The sequence below is a fragment of the Bactrocera dorsalis genome, chromosome 4 (genome assembly GCF_023373825.1).
Source record: "Bactrocera dorsalis isolate Fly_Bdor chromosome 4, ASM2337382v1, whole genome shotgun sequence".
NCBI lineage: Eukaryota > Metazoa > Arthropoda > Insecta > Diptera > Tephritidae > Bactrocera > Bactrocera dorsalis.
Genome location: NC_064306.1, coordinates 71,149,746 through 71,169,653, shown reverse-complemented (window position 1 = coordinate 71,169,653; position 19,908 = coordinate 71,149,746). Strand labels below are relative to the sequence as shown.

At 39.4% G+C, this 19,908-nt stretch overlaps 3 protein-coding genes across 3 annotated transcripts in view; 2 read left to right on the top strand and 1 right to left on the bottom strand.

Moving 5' to 3' along the window:
* Positions 1-1,761: 1,761 nt before the first annotated feature.
* On the bottom strand, positions 1,762-6,567 carry LOC105223007 (uncharacterized). Its single transcript, XM_011200594.4, has 6 exons — positions 6,025-6,567; positions 4,703-5,727; positions 4,524-4,646; positions 4,219-4,461; positions 3,965-4,149; positions 1,762-3,908 (listed from the first exon to the last, which is right to left on the bottom strand). The coding sequence occupies exons 1-6, from the start codon at positions 6,194-6,196 to the stop codon at positions 2,009-2,011; spliced, it is 3,648 nt and encodes a 1,215-aa protein (XP_011198896.4). The 5' UTR covers positions 6,197-6,567; the 3' UTR covers positions 1,762-2,008.
* Positions 6,568-6,979: 412 nt separating this feature from the next.
* LOC105223008 (NEDD8 ultimate buster 1) lies at positions 6,980-9,592 on the top strand. The gene is made up of 9 exons (XM_029549004.2): positions 6,980-7,016; positions 7,099-7,266; positions 7,327-7,450; positions 7,508-7,708; positions 7,770-7,915; positions 7,978-8,220; positions 8,283-8,828; positions 8,888-8,971; positions 9,034-9,592. Exons 2-9 carry the CDS (start codon positions 7,147-7,149, stop codon positions 9,400-9,402), a joined length of 1,833 nt encoding a protein of 610 aa, XP_029404864.2. The 5' UTR covers positions 6,980-7,016; positions 7,099-7,146; the 3' UTR covers positions 9,403-9,592.
* A 7,822-nt stretch (positions 9,593-17,414) lies between these two features.
* Positions 17,415-19,908, top strand: part of LOC105223010 (ATP-binding cassette sub-family A member 13) — a 39,369-nt gene continuing 36,875 nt past the window's right edge. Inside the window, exon 1 of the mRNA XM_049455882.1 lies at positions 17,415-18,119. The gene's annotated coding sequence lies outside the window, so the exon portion shown is untranslated. The remainder of the gene's footprint in view (positions 18,120-19,908) is intronic.

The following is a 19,908-nucleotide window of genomic DNA, read 5'->3' as shown; positions in this document are numbered from 1 at the left end:
CTATCTTTCGATATAAGTCAGGTTACTTAAAACTTGTCACTCTCCAAAGCTCATCCAAGGTTATGTGGAGAGCGTTTTATGAATCTTATGGTTAGCGGTGACCTAAAACAGACGACAGTTCTACGTTACCGGACTCGGATTTTATCCGGCCTTGAGCTGTATTTTCGGAGATCTTACTCCGCTTAGATCGGTAAGTTTTAGTATTAGATTGTCATCACTAGCAACGCCTTGTAGAAGGGTTGCTCCGTATCTTCTTAACTAGTGCCGACGTTAAGTCCAACTCGGGTCCGAGGAATTTGCTGCATCAGCGCCAAAAGGCTCCATCCGAACTCCAGGCCTTAAAACCCACAGAGAATGGACCCTGAGTTACGTGGCCCCATGCTGCCAACGCACTACTGCAACCTTAGCCTCTACGGTTGTGCAATCTGCACCTAGTTCGCACACTGCGCCACCACTTCACCCGAGTGGTCAACAGAGGATTTCTACAATAGATAGGAACTCGAATAGACAGCATGACTTCCATTCTGATCTTGACCTTAATATTGCAGTCGACGGCGTTAAGATTCCGACTGTCAATAACCCTACGATTTTAGGTGTGACTTTCGACAGCCTGTGCTCATTCGCTGCTCACACGACCGCGATTATTGCCAAAGTACAGAGCCGTAACAAAATCCTCATGTCGCTAGCCGCCAGCACATGGGGAAAAGACAAAGAAGCGTTGTTGGCAATATACCACACAAGGCAATTGGATGTTGCTATTTAACTACGCCACACCTATATGGTCGCCTAGATACAGTAAAACGCGGACGAGGAAGCTACAAGATATCTCCCAGCGAAGACCTGCATAGTGAGGCCGTATGCTCCCAGTAAGAAAGCATAATGAACTCCTCTCTAAGTAGTTTCTGCTGGGGTGCTTTCGCAGAAATCATCCATGCAGTCACCAACATTCAGACAAAAACTGACTGCCATTCACAGTGGAGCCATTAACACCTTCACCGACTCCTTCTCAGTGAATGACGTAATTGGAGTCAAACCACCACCCATTGCAGACGGGGAGCTCGAGTTGCCGCGAGAATCGAGAGTGACCCTGGCGCACGTTTGTTCTAGATACTGTAGCAGGTTAAACTCCTACTTATCCAGAATCGGCACTGGCATATCAAATATACATATTTATGTCTACTGTGCAACGAGTCCCCGCATGACACTAACCTCTTTGCATGCCCTGCTAACCCTACAAATCTGACACCCTTCTCCCTAAGGTACGACTCCTTTCATACAGCATGTTTTCTAAGCCTGGGCCTACGGTTGGATGACGACGATGACAACTTATCTAATCCTTACAATCTTAACGGGGATTAAGTACCTGTTAGAAAAACAACAAAGAACCTTGAGCTACCACTCAAGATGAGCCTTGAAATACACTGTCGCCTTCGAAGTGGATGGTCATTCAGGACTTAGGAATGTTATTTAAATGTTCCATCAAATATTCCTTCTTTCGATATACTTTATTTTGATAGCTACTTTCCAGCAAAATTTTTTGTTGTAAAACTATGGAAGTGTGGACAGGAATTTGCTATTTCATAACAAGACAACAGCTGATATTCGGAGTCGCTCTGAACCGAATTCTCAGCCACAAATACATAATAGGTTCCCCATGTCTCATCGGCAGTTCAAGCTGTAAAATCTGACGGACCACAAAACCAAACGCGAAGAACTTCTCAGCAAACACATTGACAACTCAGAAACAAGAATTTTTTTTTTTCTTAATTACAATTTGATTTGTATATTCTGTAAATTGTTACAAATAATTTCTTAAGAATTTTCTTTAACATTAAATTGATAAATTTAGATGAATTTTTGAAAATTTATTAAAATTAAAATTTGGTAATTAGCGAACTTAAGTGATGATTCAGGTTCTGTTATCAACTGTCGGCTTGAAAACTTTTTTGCTTGCTTTATTATCTCTGTTCACATCGCAGCTCATCTTCACCCTTCCGTTATAGGAGTTTTACTCCCAGAAATCGCTGCCACTATCGCTTTTCTCTCTGCGTTCCGCGCCGCCGCCACCGCCGCCGCAATCAGACATGTGAACCGCACTGCTAGAGGAAGAACTGACACGTGACACTTCCTCGATAGCGGGCATTGGCAATGAGCTCACCTTAACAGTACCCATTGGTTCGTACTCTTCATCTACCTCCTCTTCGACCTCTTCCTCTTCTTCCACCGCCGCAACCAGTTCTTCCAACTCTATCTCCTCATCAACTGCCTCGACCATGCTAGCGATTTCGATCGATGACTCGCTCACCACTTCTTTTAGGTTATCATCTACGGATATGGAGAAGGTTGTTGAGGAAATTGTTGGTGCCAGCACGTTGATTGCCGTCGCTGAACTTGTAATATTATAGTACTGCGGCCTTGTTGCTGGCACTGATCTTTCCGCTGAGATCTTCCGTGCATCCACATCAGAACTGGCAAATGTGTTCAAAGCTTCCACAAATCTACCACTAGATTTCGGAGTTTCTGCACTTTTTATGGTTTTTGTTCGGCGTTCCTTTCGTTCCGTTTTGTTCTGTTTGTATTTATGGAACGTGCTGGGGGACTCGTTGGTCACAGTTGGAGTTTTGCCACCTTTTCTAGTTTTTGGGCTCAGTACATGTTGCTTTTGTTGATTATTTTGTTGTATTCTTTGTTTAGGTTTACTTTTGTCTTTTTGTAATCGGTCGGGACTTGAATGTGACAACTCCTCATTCTTTACGCTTGTTGGGGTTTCGGTGAACAATCGATGCATTCGCTCCATAGTTTCCAACAAATTCAATGTAGCCTCCACTGGATTGGTGGATACAGTAGTTTCAACGATATTTTTATCACGATCTTCAACTTTACCTCTTGGACTCCCTCCCTTTTTGACGCTACGCGTACTACTAACTGTATCCGATGCCTCCTCCTCGACACATTTATGGCTTTTGTCGCTTCTTTTGCTGTGATCACTCGCACTTTGATTGTCCTGAATGTCATTATTGTAGCTATATGTTTGCGAAGCAGCTTCCAGATGAAAAACATCCGGTGTTCGCTCGTTGGTGTGTCGATCGGCTCCATTCGCAGCAACGGCAGCTGTGACAACAGTTGATGCCGAAGTAGTTTTGGCAATTACTGTTGGCATAGTTGCCGCTGGCGCTGTAGTGATTGGTTTCGTAGCAGACGTTCTAGAGGCTTCAGCAGCCACGCTGGTAGTTGGTTTACTTGTCAGTTGGTTAATTGTGGGTATGCTTGCCTGTGGAGTATTTGGAAGGACTGCATAAGCTCTATGGAGCGGAGCTCCGTTGCTTCTGGCACTCACTGTATCGGTGTTGTTGTTGTTGTTGTCTTCCGTTCGTGGTTCAGATATCAAATGCCTAGTAGCGTTTTCATTCCATTGAGATGAGTGGGCATTGCCCGATATCAAATTACTCTGGGATTCGCTAGTACCGAAATTCCGATTGTAATAGTATGGCTCAAAACCCAAAGGTTTGAATTCTTCCTCGTCACTACCCATCTTAGCATACTGTCGATCACCTTTAAACAGTTTGGTTTTCGCTTCCAAAATTGCATTGCGATACTCAAAATTCGGATTTTTGTTTTCTTGGTCAGTTAAATCTATTAGAGAATCTTTCGATTCGACCGTTTTATGGCGGCTTTTGGTTTTCACATCCTGTCGTTCGTTCTCCGCACGGAGCGTGGAAGATGTTCGGATATCTTTTAAGGTTTTGCGATAGCTGTCGGCAACTTTTGGGATATCCTTTTTATTGCTCTCGGAAAGGTTGGACACTACTTCGCGCATAGTTTCGGCCTGCAAACGCTGTCGGTCCAGATAATTTCGGAAATTCAGTTCCAGTTGATTGCTTTCATTCTCAAGCTCTTGAATGCGCATCCTACACAAAGGTAGATTGTAGTTGAAACTTAAAGAAAATTCAAAAGTATTGCTCACTTAGCCTCGTAAACAATTTGGTCCACAGTTCGCTCTTGCTGTGCAATGCTCTGGGCCATCTTCTGCAGTTGCTTCTGTGTATTCACCACATCCTTTAACAAGGGATCTCGAGTTCGGGTGTCAGAAACAGTGATTTCCCGCATATTGTTAGAGCCCTGAGGATCGCTAGGATTGATTTTGGGTTCCTTAAAGAATGTACGGTAAATTAAAAATAAAACATTCCAATAATTTCGAGTCCTTTAATATTGTAGTACCATTTCCTTAACAACTCTGCGCACGATTTCATCTGTCATATCGGCTTGTGCATTAGCATTCGCTGCGTCCTCTTTTTCTGCTTCGGCAGTGGGTAAATTATTGGCTTCAGTCTTGTGTACATCTTCAATTTTCTGCAGAAGTTCTGCATGTCGACTCTCGAACTCTTTCAATTGCTGTCCAATACTCTCGTTGAGCATTCGCGCTTCGTTGGAATAGTCATATTGTGGAAGACGAGAGACGTGCTGTTGGCGGAAAAAACTAATTTATTTTAGGTACGTTGGAAATCTTTCTTAAAAACCTTTACCTCCATTAATTTTTCCTTATATTGTATTTTAAGCAATTCTTTTTGGTGTCTTAGTTTCTGGTCGGATTCCTTCCGCAGCAGCTCGCGCTGCTTATTTAGCGCTTTCTTTAGTGAAACTTCTATCTACAATTATAATGTAAATATGTAATAGTTATACAAAATAACGGTGAAATATTTACTCTATCTAAAAACTTCTGTCCGTTCCTTGTATGTCGCATCTCATGCACCCAATCGGTGTAGGATTTTTCCGCTGTCGCCTTTTTATGCTCCGCACAGTTCGGCCGTCCGTTGGAAAGATCTACCTGCACTGCGGCTTGAGAAAGCACTGGCTTTGTTGGCAAGATATGTTGCAATTGACTTTGTTTCTCATTGCTGGCGATCAGCTCCTTCGAAACCGATCTGAAACTTTCGACGCACTTGGTAAACTGTGTCGCCAACGCGTCGACTGCTGAGACAACTGCGCCCACTTGCTTGTTCTTGCGTTTGGTGTGCGTCATATGCTTCAGTTGACTCGTTACTCGCTCTAAACTGTGGTTTAACTTCTCGTAACGACGAGTCCTTACGCTTTTGGCAAGACGTGTAGACGGTAAGCTGCCGCGGGTATATCGCAAGTCGTTTAGTTGCTCAGACATTTCCTTTACTTTGGTGGAAAGTATCACTAAATATTTGTTGAGGTATCTTATGTTGGTGCTCGGTATCTCATTTTTCGCATAACTTGCTTTTAATGAGTCGTTTGGTGGCGGCCGACGTTCCGGTTCTTGTGTTGTATTGTTCTGTTCGACAGTTTGCGTTCCTTCTGTTGCTGTGCCAGGTTTAATAGAAGCAATTCTCTTCGCGTATTCCTCCTTCTGTCTCAATAAATATCGGAGGATCACCATCAACAGTGATATATTTTTATTGTGTTCATATTTTCTAATAATACTATTTTTAAATGGAGTCTCTTGAGGTGCTTTACTAAATATGGCTTCTAAAATTTCTTTGATTTCTTCACCGCTGAACCGGAAGTGCGGCGAGCTCTCAAAGTCCGGAAGTGTGTTTCGAAATGGAACCTCGGTGCAGAAGACTGACAAGGAAAAATGGCAGTTTTGTGCATAGAGAAATTCAGCAACGAGCGTGTTTAGCGCCAACACCAATGGCGAGAGTGTCAGGCGCTGCGCGGAACCACCGGTGGTGGTTGTTGTAGTTTGTGCCAAAATTTGACGTCCTGAAATAAAATAATATTATTATTCCGTGTTTCTTAAATATTTTCGCAACGTATTTTTCCATCACTGATGCAAATACCTCGACACTGCATTGCCGACAAAAATATTATCGATAAAGACTGCTGCTATGGCAACGCCATGAATGAAGGCTCAAACAGAAATGTAAACAAAACTAATTATGAATGAAATCCCATTTCGTATTGCTAAGTATACATGTGTAAGACAACATAATTCCAAATCATGCATTTATAAACCTCTTTAATGATATCAGTCCCTTTATCCATGTGGACGACACTCACCTAATGCAGTTTTGTTGAAGTTTGATATGAGATCGGTTCGCAATTTTGCTTGTAATGACCGCGCCACATCGTCGCGTTCCATCCAGTCACGGAAATGCTTCTCGAACTCCTTGACTGGCAGTTTAGATAAATCGGTCAGGTTGGCTCTCATATCCATGTTCGCATTAGCCATGTTGATAGAATTCAACACGAAAAGCTTTCTTTCACCTTCATAAACTTCAATTTTTATGCGTATGTTTCAAAATTTTCTTCTTTTCTTTCCACAATGTCGAAAACTCACTGTCACTTGTTTGGAATTTTGTTTGTCCACTACAACACAATTTGAATTTTTACTGGGCGCAGTGTACAATATATTTGTGCAACGACCCCTTTCCGCGTTGATAAGCATTCATGCGTAACGACAAATGTCAGTAAAAATATGAAATTGTTTTGAACGCGAAGTATGTTCAGTGCACGCTTTATGAAAGCATTACCCAACTCACAATCCAAACACAACGTCTGTGTAAGCAATGATGTGTAAATTAAAAAAACTATTGTTTACAAATAAAAACGAAGAAACATTCAAGAACAAAAAAAACATTATTTTTTAATTAATAATAGTGTGATAACTGACACAAAATGCTGAAATATATCAATTAAAAATTGTACATACAATATACATGTGTATAAAAAAGAAAAAATTCACTTAAATACCATTATTTCTTCTTTAAGTTGGAAAACAGTTTTAAGAAATTCTATTCGGAAGAATGAAATTCTCTTAAGCAATAATTAAAAACTTAAAAATCAATAAGAAATAGTTTTGATATCATGTGTTTCCTATTCTCTTTCAATTTATATGGAGTAGTTCACTTGACTTAGACAAACCGCTGGGGGCTTTTTATTTGTTAAGATTTTCTGGTAACACTACATGCAACCCTGCGTGTGATGGCCATATGTTTACGAATCAAATTCTGTTGTCAATAGCTGATGATCAGGTAAAAAAAATAGAGAAGGTAAATATAAAAACAAAATACAGAAAAATTTTTCTACCGATGAAATTGTGAAATATTTGTATTGTCATTCCACTTACAACAGGCTAGGAGAAATACCGTCTTTTTTAAAACTCTAAATATTTACGACGTCATGTCCCACATAGACAATGTCATCATACAGGTTAGAGCACGACTACAGCTGTTGGGCATTAAATTGTGGGAAGAACCATATTATTTCTCAGATATTGGCAGCATAGAATCGGAAATTGATGTGAGTTTACTCTAACATTTATAAAAATTAGACAATTAAATTAAATGTTCTAAAATTCAGCTGCTCGCACAAGATTTTAGCACGAATTTGAGCCTCAGTATATCAAACTGCAAACTAGCGCTAACAGAGCTGCAAGATGGTGCTTTACGAAAATTGGCTGCACGAAAAGAGTTCAATGAGACTGGTAAGTAAACGAGGATTTTTCTATTAAGAACTAGTTCAATATTTTGGCTGCGTGTAGGACTCGCTACGTTCAGCGTTAGGCGCATCAACAACCAAGAAGGTACGCAAAATATGCTCGAAGTTAAATGCGATTTGAATGCGTTGGGCAAGGAATTACAAAGTCGTATTGCCGAAAAACTACAGTTGAATGACCCAAATCGTGTCAAATGCATATCTGCCGGGAAAATTATTGATCCAGATAGAACACTCAATGCGCAGAGTAAGCTTTCATTTCAAATCAAATGTCACAGTTCTTAAAATTTCAATATCTAAATTTATAGGTCTGAAAAATAATCAGCAGCTAATGGTTATTATCAGTGAGATCGATCGTGATGAAACAAATTCCAAAGATGCCATGTATGATCGCATACGAAAAATTAAAATGGATGTCGAAGCAATAGTAGACTCAAAGCGGCAGTTGTTTGAGGTGCGTATAAAATCAAACTAACCATAAACTTTTAATATATGTATATAAAACATTGTTCATAGATGGAGGATCAAGATGGCAATCCTGTGTTCCTACCTCCAAATGAGAATCGTGCACTTTTGATGGCGATGGGTTTCTGTGAAAAGGCGCGCGCCGCCATCAAAAGACAACATTACGACGAAGCATTGATTCTGCTGCTCGAAGCTGATGAGAAATTTACTACCTGCAATTCTGGATTTCTAGAGTCAGTAGACAACTATGCCCTGGTAAATCTCGATATTGTTTGGTGCTATTTATGCCTCAAGGTATGTTGCAACTATGAAAAGTGAAGAATTAAATAAACATAAAGCTTCCATCACATTTTTAGAACGTAACGCAATTGCCCGATGCTCAACGACGCTTGGATATTTGCGAGCAAAGTTTTCGTCGTAGCTACGGTGAGAATATGAATCGCCTCATTGCACTCAAAGGGAATGCATGTCCGGAGCGGGCACTTCTGATGCGCCTCCACCTGCTGCAGGGTGTCGTACTTTTCCACCAGAATCGACGTGATGAGGCCTACGAACGGTTAGAGGTTGCTGGCCGTGAATTGCGCGAATTAAAAGTGGACGACAGCGCTGTTGAAACACTGGTTGAAATGGGTTATGAACCGTTTGAAGCGCGTTTGGGTTTGCGTGCGTGTAGTGGCAATTTGGAGCAGGCTATCAACTTTATACATGATCGTAGGGAGAAGAAACGCGACGCGCGTGAACGTTCGCATAAAGAGCGCAAAGTAAATTCGAAGTTAACGCGGAAAAACAGCGACAAAGATTGGGTGAACCCGCGCAGTGTCTGCACTCTAATGGAAATGGGATTTTCACATGATCTTGTTGTTGCGGCGCTAAAAAAGTGTAATAATGATCTGCAGCGAGCGGTAAATGACTAAATTGTGACATTAATGTATAGAATATTAAAGATTATGCCACTTTACAGCTGGATTTGTTGCAAACCAATAGTGACGAACTCTTGAAAAACTTGCCAAAGAAAGAAAATGCGGATACTGACTTATTAGAACAGGTACGTGGAGTTATTTTATATTTACACTGTATTGGAGGTTTTGAATATAATTGCCATTTCAGCTAAAACAACTTGGTTTTAACGAAGACATGACACGCGTTGCTCTCGAAACAACCTCCAACGATATGGAGAAGGCGCTTGATTTTCTTGTTAAAATATTTGGAAACGAAGAGGAGCTTGTGAAACAGATGGAGCGCATATCTGAAGCAGCAAAAATTGCCATCGCCCGTGACGATACGCCTTCCACATCAAGCGGCATTGGTTCGCTTGTGAATACGGCTTTGGGAAAGGTGAAGAACGAAATGGAATCTCTCAAGGCATACGAACGTTTCAATGAGGATATCACATCGAATGAGCAGGACTACCTCGATTTGCCTCTACTGCAGGAGGAGCAAATTTTAGCGGAATATAAACGCTTTTTAGAACAATGATTAATAATTTTGCGAATATCGCTCAATTTATTCTATGCGTATATATTGATTTATATGTGGGCGCTTTGTATATTTTACTATAAGAATAATACAATAAATATGACACACATATGTATGTATAACGACAACTGTAATATGATGTTTAGTAATATTCAAATAAATGTTTGCTGTCTTCCTTTCATTCAAGGCATATTTCTGAAGAAATTGTTCAGATCGGGCCACTATAGCATATAGCCGGCATACAAATTGAGAGATCCAAATTAAGAATAGAATCATTTAGAAGAAAATAATTTCTTTACCGAGAAAAAATTGTAGCGCAATTGCGCATGCGCCAGAAGACATTGAGTACAGACTTGCACCGCGAGTGTTGCCAGTTCGATATACATAGATTGTTCAATTCGCTCCTTTATCTTGCTCCCTCCTCAATTCTTCGTCCCTGTTGTGTCCACACGTTGAGTTAGGCTGGAATCGCTCGGCTGCATGCTGTCTTCTAGTAATAACTTTTTTGGTGCCGATCAAAAATGTTTCAAAATTTTCAGCACCAGCACACAACGGGAAATTCTGAAATCTCAAGTACCCAACCCACTTCGATGTCTTTTTAATACAAGTTGGTCTGCCAGAATCAATGCCATCAAGCTATTTGTGAAAAATGTTTTCCGGATCCAAGACATCAACGCTGAAGTTGAAAATATAGAAAGCCTTCTTGTAGTTTTGCAATTTCTGCGCGACTAATTGAAAGCAAAAGGGTGGGGGTCCCCATATTTTTATCGCTACACTCGATTTTTCTCTCGTCGGCCGGGCTTAATGTTTCCGGAATATCAGGAGTCCCCTATTTAGTGCTAATAAACTCGATACTGGCGGCTTTAATGATTGCCGTGACTACAAAAGTGCTGGATCAGCACAGCTACCACAAAATATATTACTTATGGTTTCAGTCAAAATCATTTAAATCCCGAAGTCTCAATCAAAATCGTCCTTACGTTCGCACTGTTTTGGTAGATGAAGATCTATCCGAGGAATTCGAAGCATTCAACCATTTTTTAGCGGCATTTCAGCTCTTTCGCAGTTTCTTAGTGAGGGACATACCACCACCAAAAAATCGTTCGTCAACTCCTCATAGTGCAGTGCAGTTGTGAATGTCTATCTTCTTCTAGTGATACTTTTATACATATCAATAAGCAAGTTCTTTTCAAATCGTATGAAAGTCAGGCTAAGCGTAGAACAATAAACATTTCGACAATTAACCATATAAGATCTGACTTTCAACAACCCTAGACTTGATTTTTAGGCGTTGAGTAACGAATTCCTTCTCAGCAACAAAATGTTCCCATGTTTATTTCTCCTAGAATTCGATCAAATGGCCAAACACACACTACTCAAAATGACAACAGAAGGGTGTGGCAGAGGTAAGGTGATCTCATCCCAGTGGATGTTAGAATTAAGTAGGGTAATAGCATGGGCTCTTATCCCAAAGGACAGCATAACCAAAAGGGTAAACTTCACTATGAAATTCAAGGTTACCCTTAGCAGCAAGGCTGAATGGAATAATTCCACTCTCGTGCTGCTGCTTAAGGATAACATAATCAAGAGGTACACCGACAGTTAAGAAACGTTGGAGGGAATTGGAGCAGGTTGATTCCTTGCATTTTTCAGACAGAAGTCTTTGAAATAAGTCGATTCATAGAGATATACCTCCAGCGCAACTAACGTAACGAACATATAACCAAACTTAGCGATAGTCAAGCGGCACTTAAAACAATCTCTGCCTATGAGTTCAAATCGCTACTGGTGCAGGATTGTAGAGAACGGTTGAATAGCCTGGCGAAACGGAACCAAATGCACCCCGCCTGGGTTCCCGGTTACAAAAGTGTAGCCGATAATGAACTGCTCGCTTCACAGCATCCACTAATATGGTAGGATCGGAACTCTTCATCACGGTGGATCCTCATACCATAAAGAAGTTGCTCCGCAAGGAAGAAGAATTAGGCAGAGAGAGGTTTTGGTAAGAATTGCAAGGCATACGCCATGCCAAGCTGCTAATGGGGGGTTATAGAATTAGCAGGTTTAAATACATGGGCTCTGCTTCTTGCCAAAGTGCCGGTTCTGCGACAGGGAGCCTGAAATTCCAGAACACACACTGCAAAGCAGTCTGCAGACGCAGGATAAAGGCCCTGAGATCAATGTTTCCAAATAAGGATCACATCGCCTCACTAGCACCTAGCAGTACATTGGACTTTATCAATATGCTGGGCTAGGTGAGTTTTTTATTTACAAAGTCCTCTTTCGACGAACAAAAACTCTATAAATCACTCATTATTCTCGTCCTGCTATATTGAGCAGAGGCATGGTAGATGACAACATCTGAAGAGTTGACGTTACGACTTTTCGATAGAAAGGTTCTGCGGAAGATTTATGGTCACTTGCGCATTGGCCACGGCGAATAGCGCATTCGATGGAACGATGAGTTGTACGAGATATACGACGACATTCACATAATTCAGCGTATAAAGAGACAGCGGCTGCGCTCACTAGGTCGTTCGAATGGACGAAAACACTCCAGCTCTGAAAGTATTCGACGCAGTAGCCACCGGAGGAAGCAGAGGAAAAAGAAGATCTCCACTCCGTTGGAAAGACCAGGTTGAGAAGGACCTGCACTTGGTATATCGAAAAGGCGCCACATTGCAAAAAGAAGAAAAGACTGGTGTGCTGTTTAACTCGGTTATAACCACGAAAGCGGTGTCTACGCCAGTAAAGAAGAGGTGAGTCTTTGTGATTTAGGAGAGACACAATAGATCTAAGGTCGCGATGCGAACCTCGTCTATTTTACTTATCTTATCTTAACCCTGTTCACTACACTCAAAGTCAAAAATCGGTCTATAGTAAACTATGCATGCAGAAAAAGCTTCTCAGTCAGCGGGAAAGCATAAATCGGGTGGATTGGAGCTCCTTTATAGAGAATAGATCGTTATCGCTTCTTGAACAACCAGCGCGACTATTGTACGTCATGTTGGCATAATTATATAATTAAATCTTAAATATTTATTTAAAGTCGCGATATTTCTAACTTCTCAGAATTAATCTATCATATTTTCACGGAAGCCAAAGTCCATTTTCACATCTTTAGAAACACATGAAAATTAAAAAATATTAACAATTAATGTGCCTACATACCATTGTATGTATGTATGTGTGTGTGTGAGTATATAATTGTTAGAAGAATTAAATTTGAAATATCAAAATTCAGATCTGTTATCGGCAGGCATCAGCCAACAGCAATTTAGGTAGCATAGTCCGCCGGCAACCAGGTGTATTTACGGGGAGCCGAATCGAAACGTGTTTTGCCTGTTGAGTTATGGCTCGCCGCAAATGTTTAATGTCTTCGGTCCGCTGTCACCGATGCGCTTGTCTTCATGTTTTCTTCGTGTTTTCTTCGCTTCATATAAATGTACAGAATTGAACTTTTTGCTCAACACTTTTTAATTTTAATACAAAATTATTTGTTTTTTAAGCTTTCTTGAAATTCTATATTTGTTTGTTTGTATGTTTTCGTACAATTGCCGGGAGTAAAGTGCAGCGCTGCCATAAAGATCTTGTCAGCATGCGCGTGGAGCAGAATTTAAATTGTTGCGCAAGACAAGCGCGCAAGTCAGTGATTCCCCAGGGATAAAGTGCACGGATTGGCAACTGTAGAATTGTCGAATCGCAAAACACGAAAATTACACGGTTCTTCGCTGATGCTTGATGCGTGTACACTTGTCAGCGAAAATGTAAAAAATAAATTAAGTGATTAAGTAAATTAATTAACACTCTGTCACAGAACTTTGTTGCTGAAATTGCATAGGTGACGAGGCATCATTCCGAGTTCCTATAATTGCGAGTGGGGGCGGCAACAATTCTGCCACTTAGCCGCGGCATGCAATTCGAAATAATATTTCCGATATCGATAGACACCAATTAATTGGGGAAGCATGCGGAAATGTGACTCGAAACGTTTCATTAAACACACACAGCTATATTTTTGAGTTGTTTGCGAAACAGAAGCAATTTGGGAAGTCTTAATTTGTGTCTATTTCTTAGCTACTAATTTAAGAATCGAAATTTTTAAATAAAAAAATGGCAGATAATGACACAACAGGTTTGTAATTTGTCACAAAAATATTTATTTTTTAGCTTATTTAATTTTTTAATTGCCTAAATCTAGTAGTTTATCAATATTTGCAATTTATTTTATTTTTTTGATATTATTTTTTAAATGGCATAGTTTCTTTTTTTAGTTGTTTTTGCTGAAACTTATTATTTTCTAATTATGATGTTTTCCCATTTTCATTTTCCATTCGCTAATGGCTTTGATTTTCGCATTCAGCCAAGTATGAAGCTCATTTTCACATAGAATTATTCTAGGCTGAACAAAAAACAGCAAAAAAAATTAAATAAATAATAAAAATAAATGAAAAGAACAAAATCGCAAAATAATACTAAAGGGTGATCCATTTCCAGGGAATATATATTGTCATTCGAAAGAACATTTTCTGTTTGCCGTGGCTACGTCTTGAAAGGTCCATTCGTTGAGCCCACTTTTCGATGACTCGTTTGATCCAAGGCCTGATTCGAAAAGGGATTGTCCGCATAGACTTTAGATTTTACATATCACCACAGGAGAAAGCCTAACGGTGTGATATCATGCGACCTTGGTGGCCAATTGACTAGCCCAAAACGTGAAATTAACTGCTCACCGAAGTGATGGACGTGATGTGTGAAAGTGGCCGTCTTGTTGAAACCAAATGCCGCCAAGATCATCAGCTTCAATTTCAGCCATCAAATAGGCTGTTAATATGACGCGATTACAGTCGGTTTCGACGGTTACATTCTCACCGACATCAATTTTGAAGAAATATATATTCCACCGCCCAATAAATCACACCAAACCGTTGTTTTTTCTGGATGAAATGGCAGCTCTTGTATTTCTTCAGGCTACTCTTCGAATGCGGCAATTTCGCTTGTTTACATACTCATTGAGCCAGAAATGAGCCTCATCGTTGAACAAAATTAGACTCGAAAGCGTCGAATCTTCTTGGAACTTTTCATGAGTCCATAGAGCGAAGCGATGTCACTTGAGAAGGTCAAGAAGCTTCAGTTCTTCCACAAGCTGTATTTTGTACGCTTCCAATTTAAAATCTCGACGCCAAGCCGTTTCATGCGTCAGTCCAAGTTGCTGCGAACGGTGCTGAATCGATTCTCCACGGCCTTCGTGCATACTCTCAGCTATGGCTGCTATATTTTCCTCACTGCGTGCTGGACGTGGTCTATTCGGTCCAATATTATCCAATAATGAATGGGTCCCAAGATGAATGAAGATGTAGCGAATAGTACGCTCACTTACCCATTTATATTGACCACAAATTGAGCGAAGCGCCGAAACACATTCTTTACAGAACGTGAAATTTCGTAATAAAGTTGAACGATATGTAAACGTTGTTCCAAAGTCTTTTCATGATGAAATGCCACACAATACTGAAGCAAAATAACATGACAACTTGACGCGATTCACGCGTGATCTGTCAAAAAGAAGTTTTTGAAAAAAGTACCTCTATTTGAATCACCCATTAGATGGTGCCGAATGCGTACATCGGATTGTGTGTGTGTCCACAAAAGCCGCGGTTGTGTGTGCTTGGCTTTAATGTTTGGGCAGCGACTTCGACTTTCAGGTGCGCTTGATTGATACAAGTGTTTTCAAAAATATGAAAAGTTTGCAATTACTTTTAATAATCTTCGATCTAAGGTACGATAAGTACACTTTGTCACATTATTAGGCAAACATGTGTTTATCTTAATAACAGCTATGATCTGTTGTATTAAACTGAGATTATAAAATTTAAACAAAAATATATACACTTAGAGACACGTGTATTTTGTTGTTTCAAGTTCAGCAGCTGCCAATTCCAGTGGATTTGAGCAGCATAACTGCGAAATTGATTTGTGGACTCATATGCTAACTTCCACAGAGACAATTTCCAAGATCTGTGAGAGAATCTTTATTTTAATAAAAACACGAACCTTTATTTTGGAAACCTGTGGAGGTTTAACTCCTACCCGAATCTAATGGTTAGAATTAAAGCTGCTTTAAATTAGGGAAAATTGTACACCGAGACCAACAACCCCTTAATTCCGATAGAAAAGCAGCCAAAGCAAGTATAGCAACACTTCTTTTCTCTCTTAAAACGTGCAGCCAGCTCCTTCTCAACCTGGTCTTTCCAACGGAGTAGAGATCCTCCTCTTCCTCTGCTTCCTCCGTCGGGTACTGCGTGGCAATCTTTCAGAGCTGGAGTGTTTTCAACCATTCGGATGACGTGACCTGAACTATGTCAATGTCGTCGTATATTTCATACAGCTCATCGTTCCATCGAATGCAATATTTGTCGATGCCAATGCTCAAAGAGCCATATATCTTCCGCAGAATCTTTTTCTCAAAAACTCCTAACATCGACTCATCAGATGCTGTAATCGTCCATACCGCTGCACCATATAGCGGGACGAGAAATATTGAATTATTTATAGACTTCTTGGGTCACAACTTCTGGTCTTAGACCAAGTATCCTCTGGGTAACCAAAGAATATTCGTTTGAAGGCGAGCTAAAGTGAGGAGACGAATAACGCCACGACCCGATACGTAAAAAACGTCCCCAATGAAAAGGAAACAACAGCCTCGGAAACGTCTTATAAGAGTAAAATTTCATGGAGAGAAACATCGCGTTCACTGTTCTATGCAAAAACGGTATGTTCCGCAAGTTTACATAGAGCCGAAATGAAAAGTAAAGCCGCTTAGTTCCTTGCGTGGACATCGGTGTAGATTTTAATACACCTTTGTCACCTCAGGCATGTCCAACAACGACTAAGCTGATTGTCGTTGAAGGCAAAATAGGAGATTCTCCTTAAAATAAGCTGTAATTGTGATGACTTAAACTATGGCAATTACCAAGGCAATGTGGTCAAAGTGACGGCTGTGGCCCATATTGTCAAAACGAAAAACCTGCTGATTTACTCAAAGTCGATTTTTTGGTAATATTTCTCAATATATTCAATATCAAATAATCTACTTTCGACTTTAATAGGGATTGGTAAAAAGTTGAGTTCGTTTTTACTTGTAATAAAGATCAGAATAAGGGCATACATTTTAGGAAAAAGCACATAACAAGACAAGCAAACATGCAGTTCATTGTCCTAAAGCAACGCCCTCGCCCAATTCGGCAACCATTTCTGGAAGATACAAACTATCAGCAGAAATATCCCTCTAAACATATGCCAGTTTCTATTCTCTCAATTTTGCTTCATTTCCTTAAAGGCAGTGATTAAATATTAACTTTGTTTTACAGAACTTACAATTGAAATTATTAAGCATTAAGCTCCAAAGGTCCCCAATTAACTTATCAGCTTAAGCAACAACTATAAAGCACAATGAAAGATCGTGCCGGCTTAACGTCGCTTTGTCGACAATATTGACAGAGCACACACATTACCAAAGGTACATACAGGCATGTAAATGTCGTATGCATTCGGCTAAGCGGAGATGTGTTGCCTACCACAGACATCTTTCCGACCAACATGTAAGCCAAGCAAGGTGGAGTCGTTGCATTTGAATGCCGGCAAATTCGCAAAACGCGCCAAACTCAAACGCAAGACAACAAACAGGTCTTCGTTCACCGCCTACCCCCAACCGCCCAGCGCCAACCGCCAACTACAGCTGTCTAGAATAGGAGCAGCAGCAGCAGTAACTCCAACCAACAACAAAGTGAACAAGAATAGACAAAAGCACAACTGTGATAATGATGATCACCGGCGGCGATGATCAGCAGCGATCGATCGAACTGAGTGTGCCGAACGGCGAGCGATGGGGCGGAGCGGTGCAGACCGGCGATGAAAACTAGGCAGAGCAGCGCGCGAATGGGCGCTATGCTGTGCGGTGCTGCGTTGCTGGCTAAGCCGAGTCGATGATTTTCCAACCGTCCAAGCGGAGCTCAGTTCAACTGCGGCAACTAGTGACGGTGGACGTGCGAAGCGGAAGAAGCACCGAAAGCTCAGTGAAGCGCGCGTTCTCTACAAATATATTTAAACCGAACAGGCAGGCTTGTTAGCAAATTGGTACTTTTCCGAGCTTCTCGCAAATTTAGTAAAGCGGAGTTTTGCAATTCAAAAAAATTAAGTGTGGAAATAGCGAAAATCGGTCGCAAGTGAATTCTGCCAAATATTCGTGATAATTCAAAACAACATAAAAATAAATTCTACAAGTAAAAAGCCGTAAAAGGCTTTGCATTCTGTGGCCACCAGCCTTCGATTCAGTGGAGTGACGAAGCGTGTGAAACTTTGTACGCCGAAAAGTGGCGGAAAGGCAAGTGCAACTGTCATAGTTGTTGACTTCAAGATTGGACTGCATTGCAGCGTCTACAAAAACATAATAATAACAAATACAAAGAAAAGTAAAATTGAAAAAAGTTACTCAACGGCCGCGCGAGAATCTGAAAAAACGAAAAACGGAAAGCAAAACAAACGCAAAAAGCGTGTAAATTAGGGTGTGCAATTGATAGTGAGTTCATGGTGTGCGAAAACGCGATTTTACAAAAAGTCTCATAAAAATATTTGCACACACACAGCGAAGCGTATAAACAGTGTAACGCGTTATTTTCCATCATTTTCTCAAAGCTGTGTTGTTGTTTATTCTTTCGGTAAGTGCTTTTATCGGCATATTTGAATATTTTAAGCGCAATTTCTGACCGTTATTTCCAATTGCTAGCCGATATTTTTAGCACATTCGTCATTTTCTACTTGCATTCGCTTTATTATTGCCATTATTTTCATTATTTTTAGTTTTGTAGTGTTTTTGCTGCGAACACTGCTCGCACGTCTCTTGTAATGTTGTAACGCATCACACGTTCGAAAGTGATAAGTGCGCATAGTGTCAGCACAGTATAACAAAGTGCTCAAACTTCAATTTAGCTAATGTCTCTAAGTTTTAGTTTCTTTCTCTACAAAAATATAAAATTTGATTTTTTAGAAAATTTTATTTTTTTTTAATTTTTTTTAAATATTTTTCCACCAATAAATATTTGAGTTTTTGCATGCAGAAATTCTTTAAAATTACTACAAATTATTATTTTTTATTTTATGTTTTACTAATGTCTCCTTCTTTACAAAAATATTAAAATTGTTTTTTTTTTCAAAAACTATATTTTTAAAAAATTTTAAAAATATTTTTCCACAAATAAATATTGTACGAGTATATGAATTTATGAACACAAGAATTCTTCAAAAATACTACAAATTTTTATTTTATATTTTAAGTCTATATTCATATTTTGGTTTTGAACAAAAAAATATTTATTAGAAAATTAAAAGTCAAAATTATTTAAAAGTGTAGTTAAGACCTTTTTCATATATTTTGTAGTTTAATTCCAAAATTTACTCAACATATCATTTTTATATAAATTTACTAGTGGATCCGGCCACGCGTTGCTGGGGTATACACTTCATACTATTTTTCGTATAATAAACTATTCAATACAGTGAAAATTTTATTTACGAATAAAGGCGAAAACGTGTTTGCCGGTATAAGAATCCAAGGGATTGTACTTGAAGTTTAGTTTTGAATATGTGCATACAAATAAATTTCATTAAAAAAAAATAACGAATTTAAGGCCACTTTCTCAATGTCTGGTTACCAGCTTTTCTGTCCAGTTATTAGAGTTGTCCACTTAATAGATTATACTTAATAAACATCAACAAATTGTGGGACTGGCCAAAGTGCATGGTTAATGGCGATGTCCGCTTAACAGAGCGTCCATTTAATATCACTTTCACTGTATTTTTTATTTTTGAAATGTTTTTACTATTCTATCTTCTAAGTTGGTTCAAACTGGGCACAGTGTGCTAAATTTTGCAAAGATCAGTTCAGTAGTTTAGGAGTCCATCGCGGACAAACAACGTGACACCTAATTTTTATACATAAAGATTTATGAAAATGTTGTTGATGACAGAACTCAGAAAACGATTTTTTCTTACAGATTTAAGTTTTCATCTACCACCAAAGTAATGCAAAACACTCTTGTTTTCTAACTGTTTTTCATTTCGAAATAAAGTGAAAAAGTTTCATGTTTTTTCACTGTCATTTTCAGAGAGTTATATAACTCTAGTTTTATGGGGGTATTTTGGTCTAGAGGCCCGAATTTTGAGCTGTATTTTGTCATTGGATAAGAAAATCCATTTATTTATATGTAATTAGTTTATTTATATTTAAAGAGCACGCAAAATTATTAAAAAAAAATGTTCATTGAGTTATTTGTTCTTGAAGTAAAGAGTGAAAAAAGGTCGTGTCCTAGTTGGCATGATTTCTACCCTAACTTGTAGTCATATGAAAAATAAAGCAGTAATAGATTCTTGATTAGTATAAATGTGGCTATCTCAAGAGACTGAAAAACTTAAAAAAAAATAATAAAATGGCAGCTACCCAAAAATAAA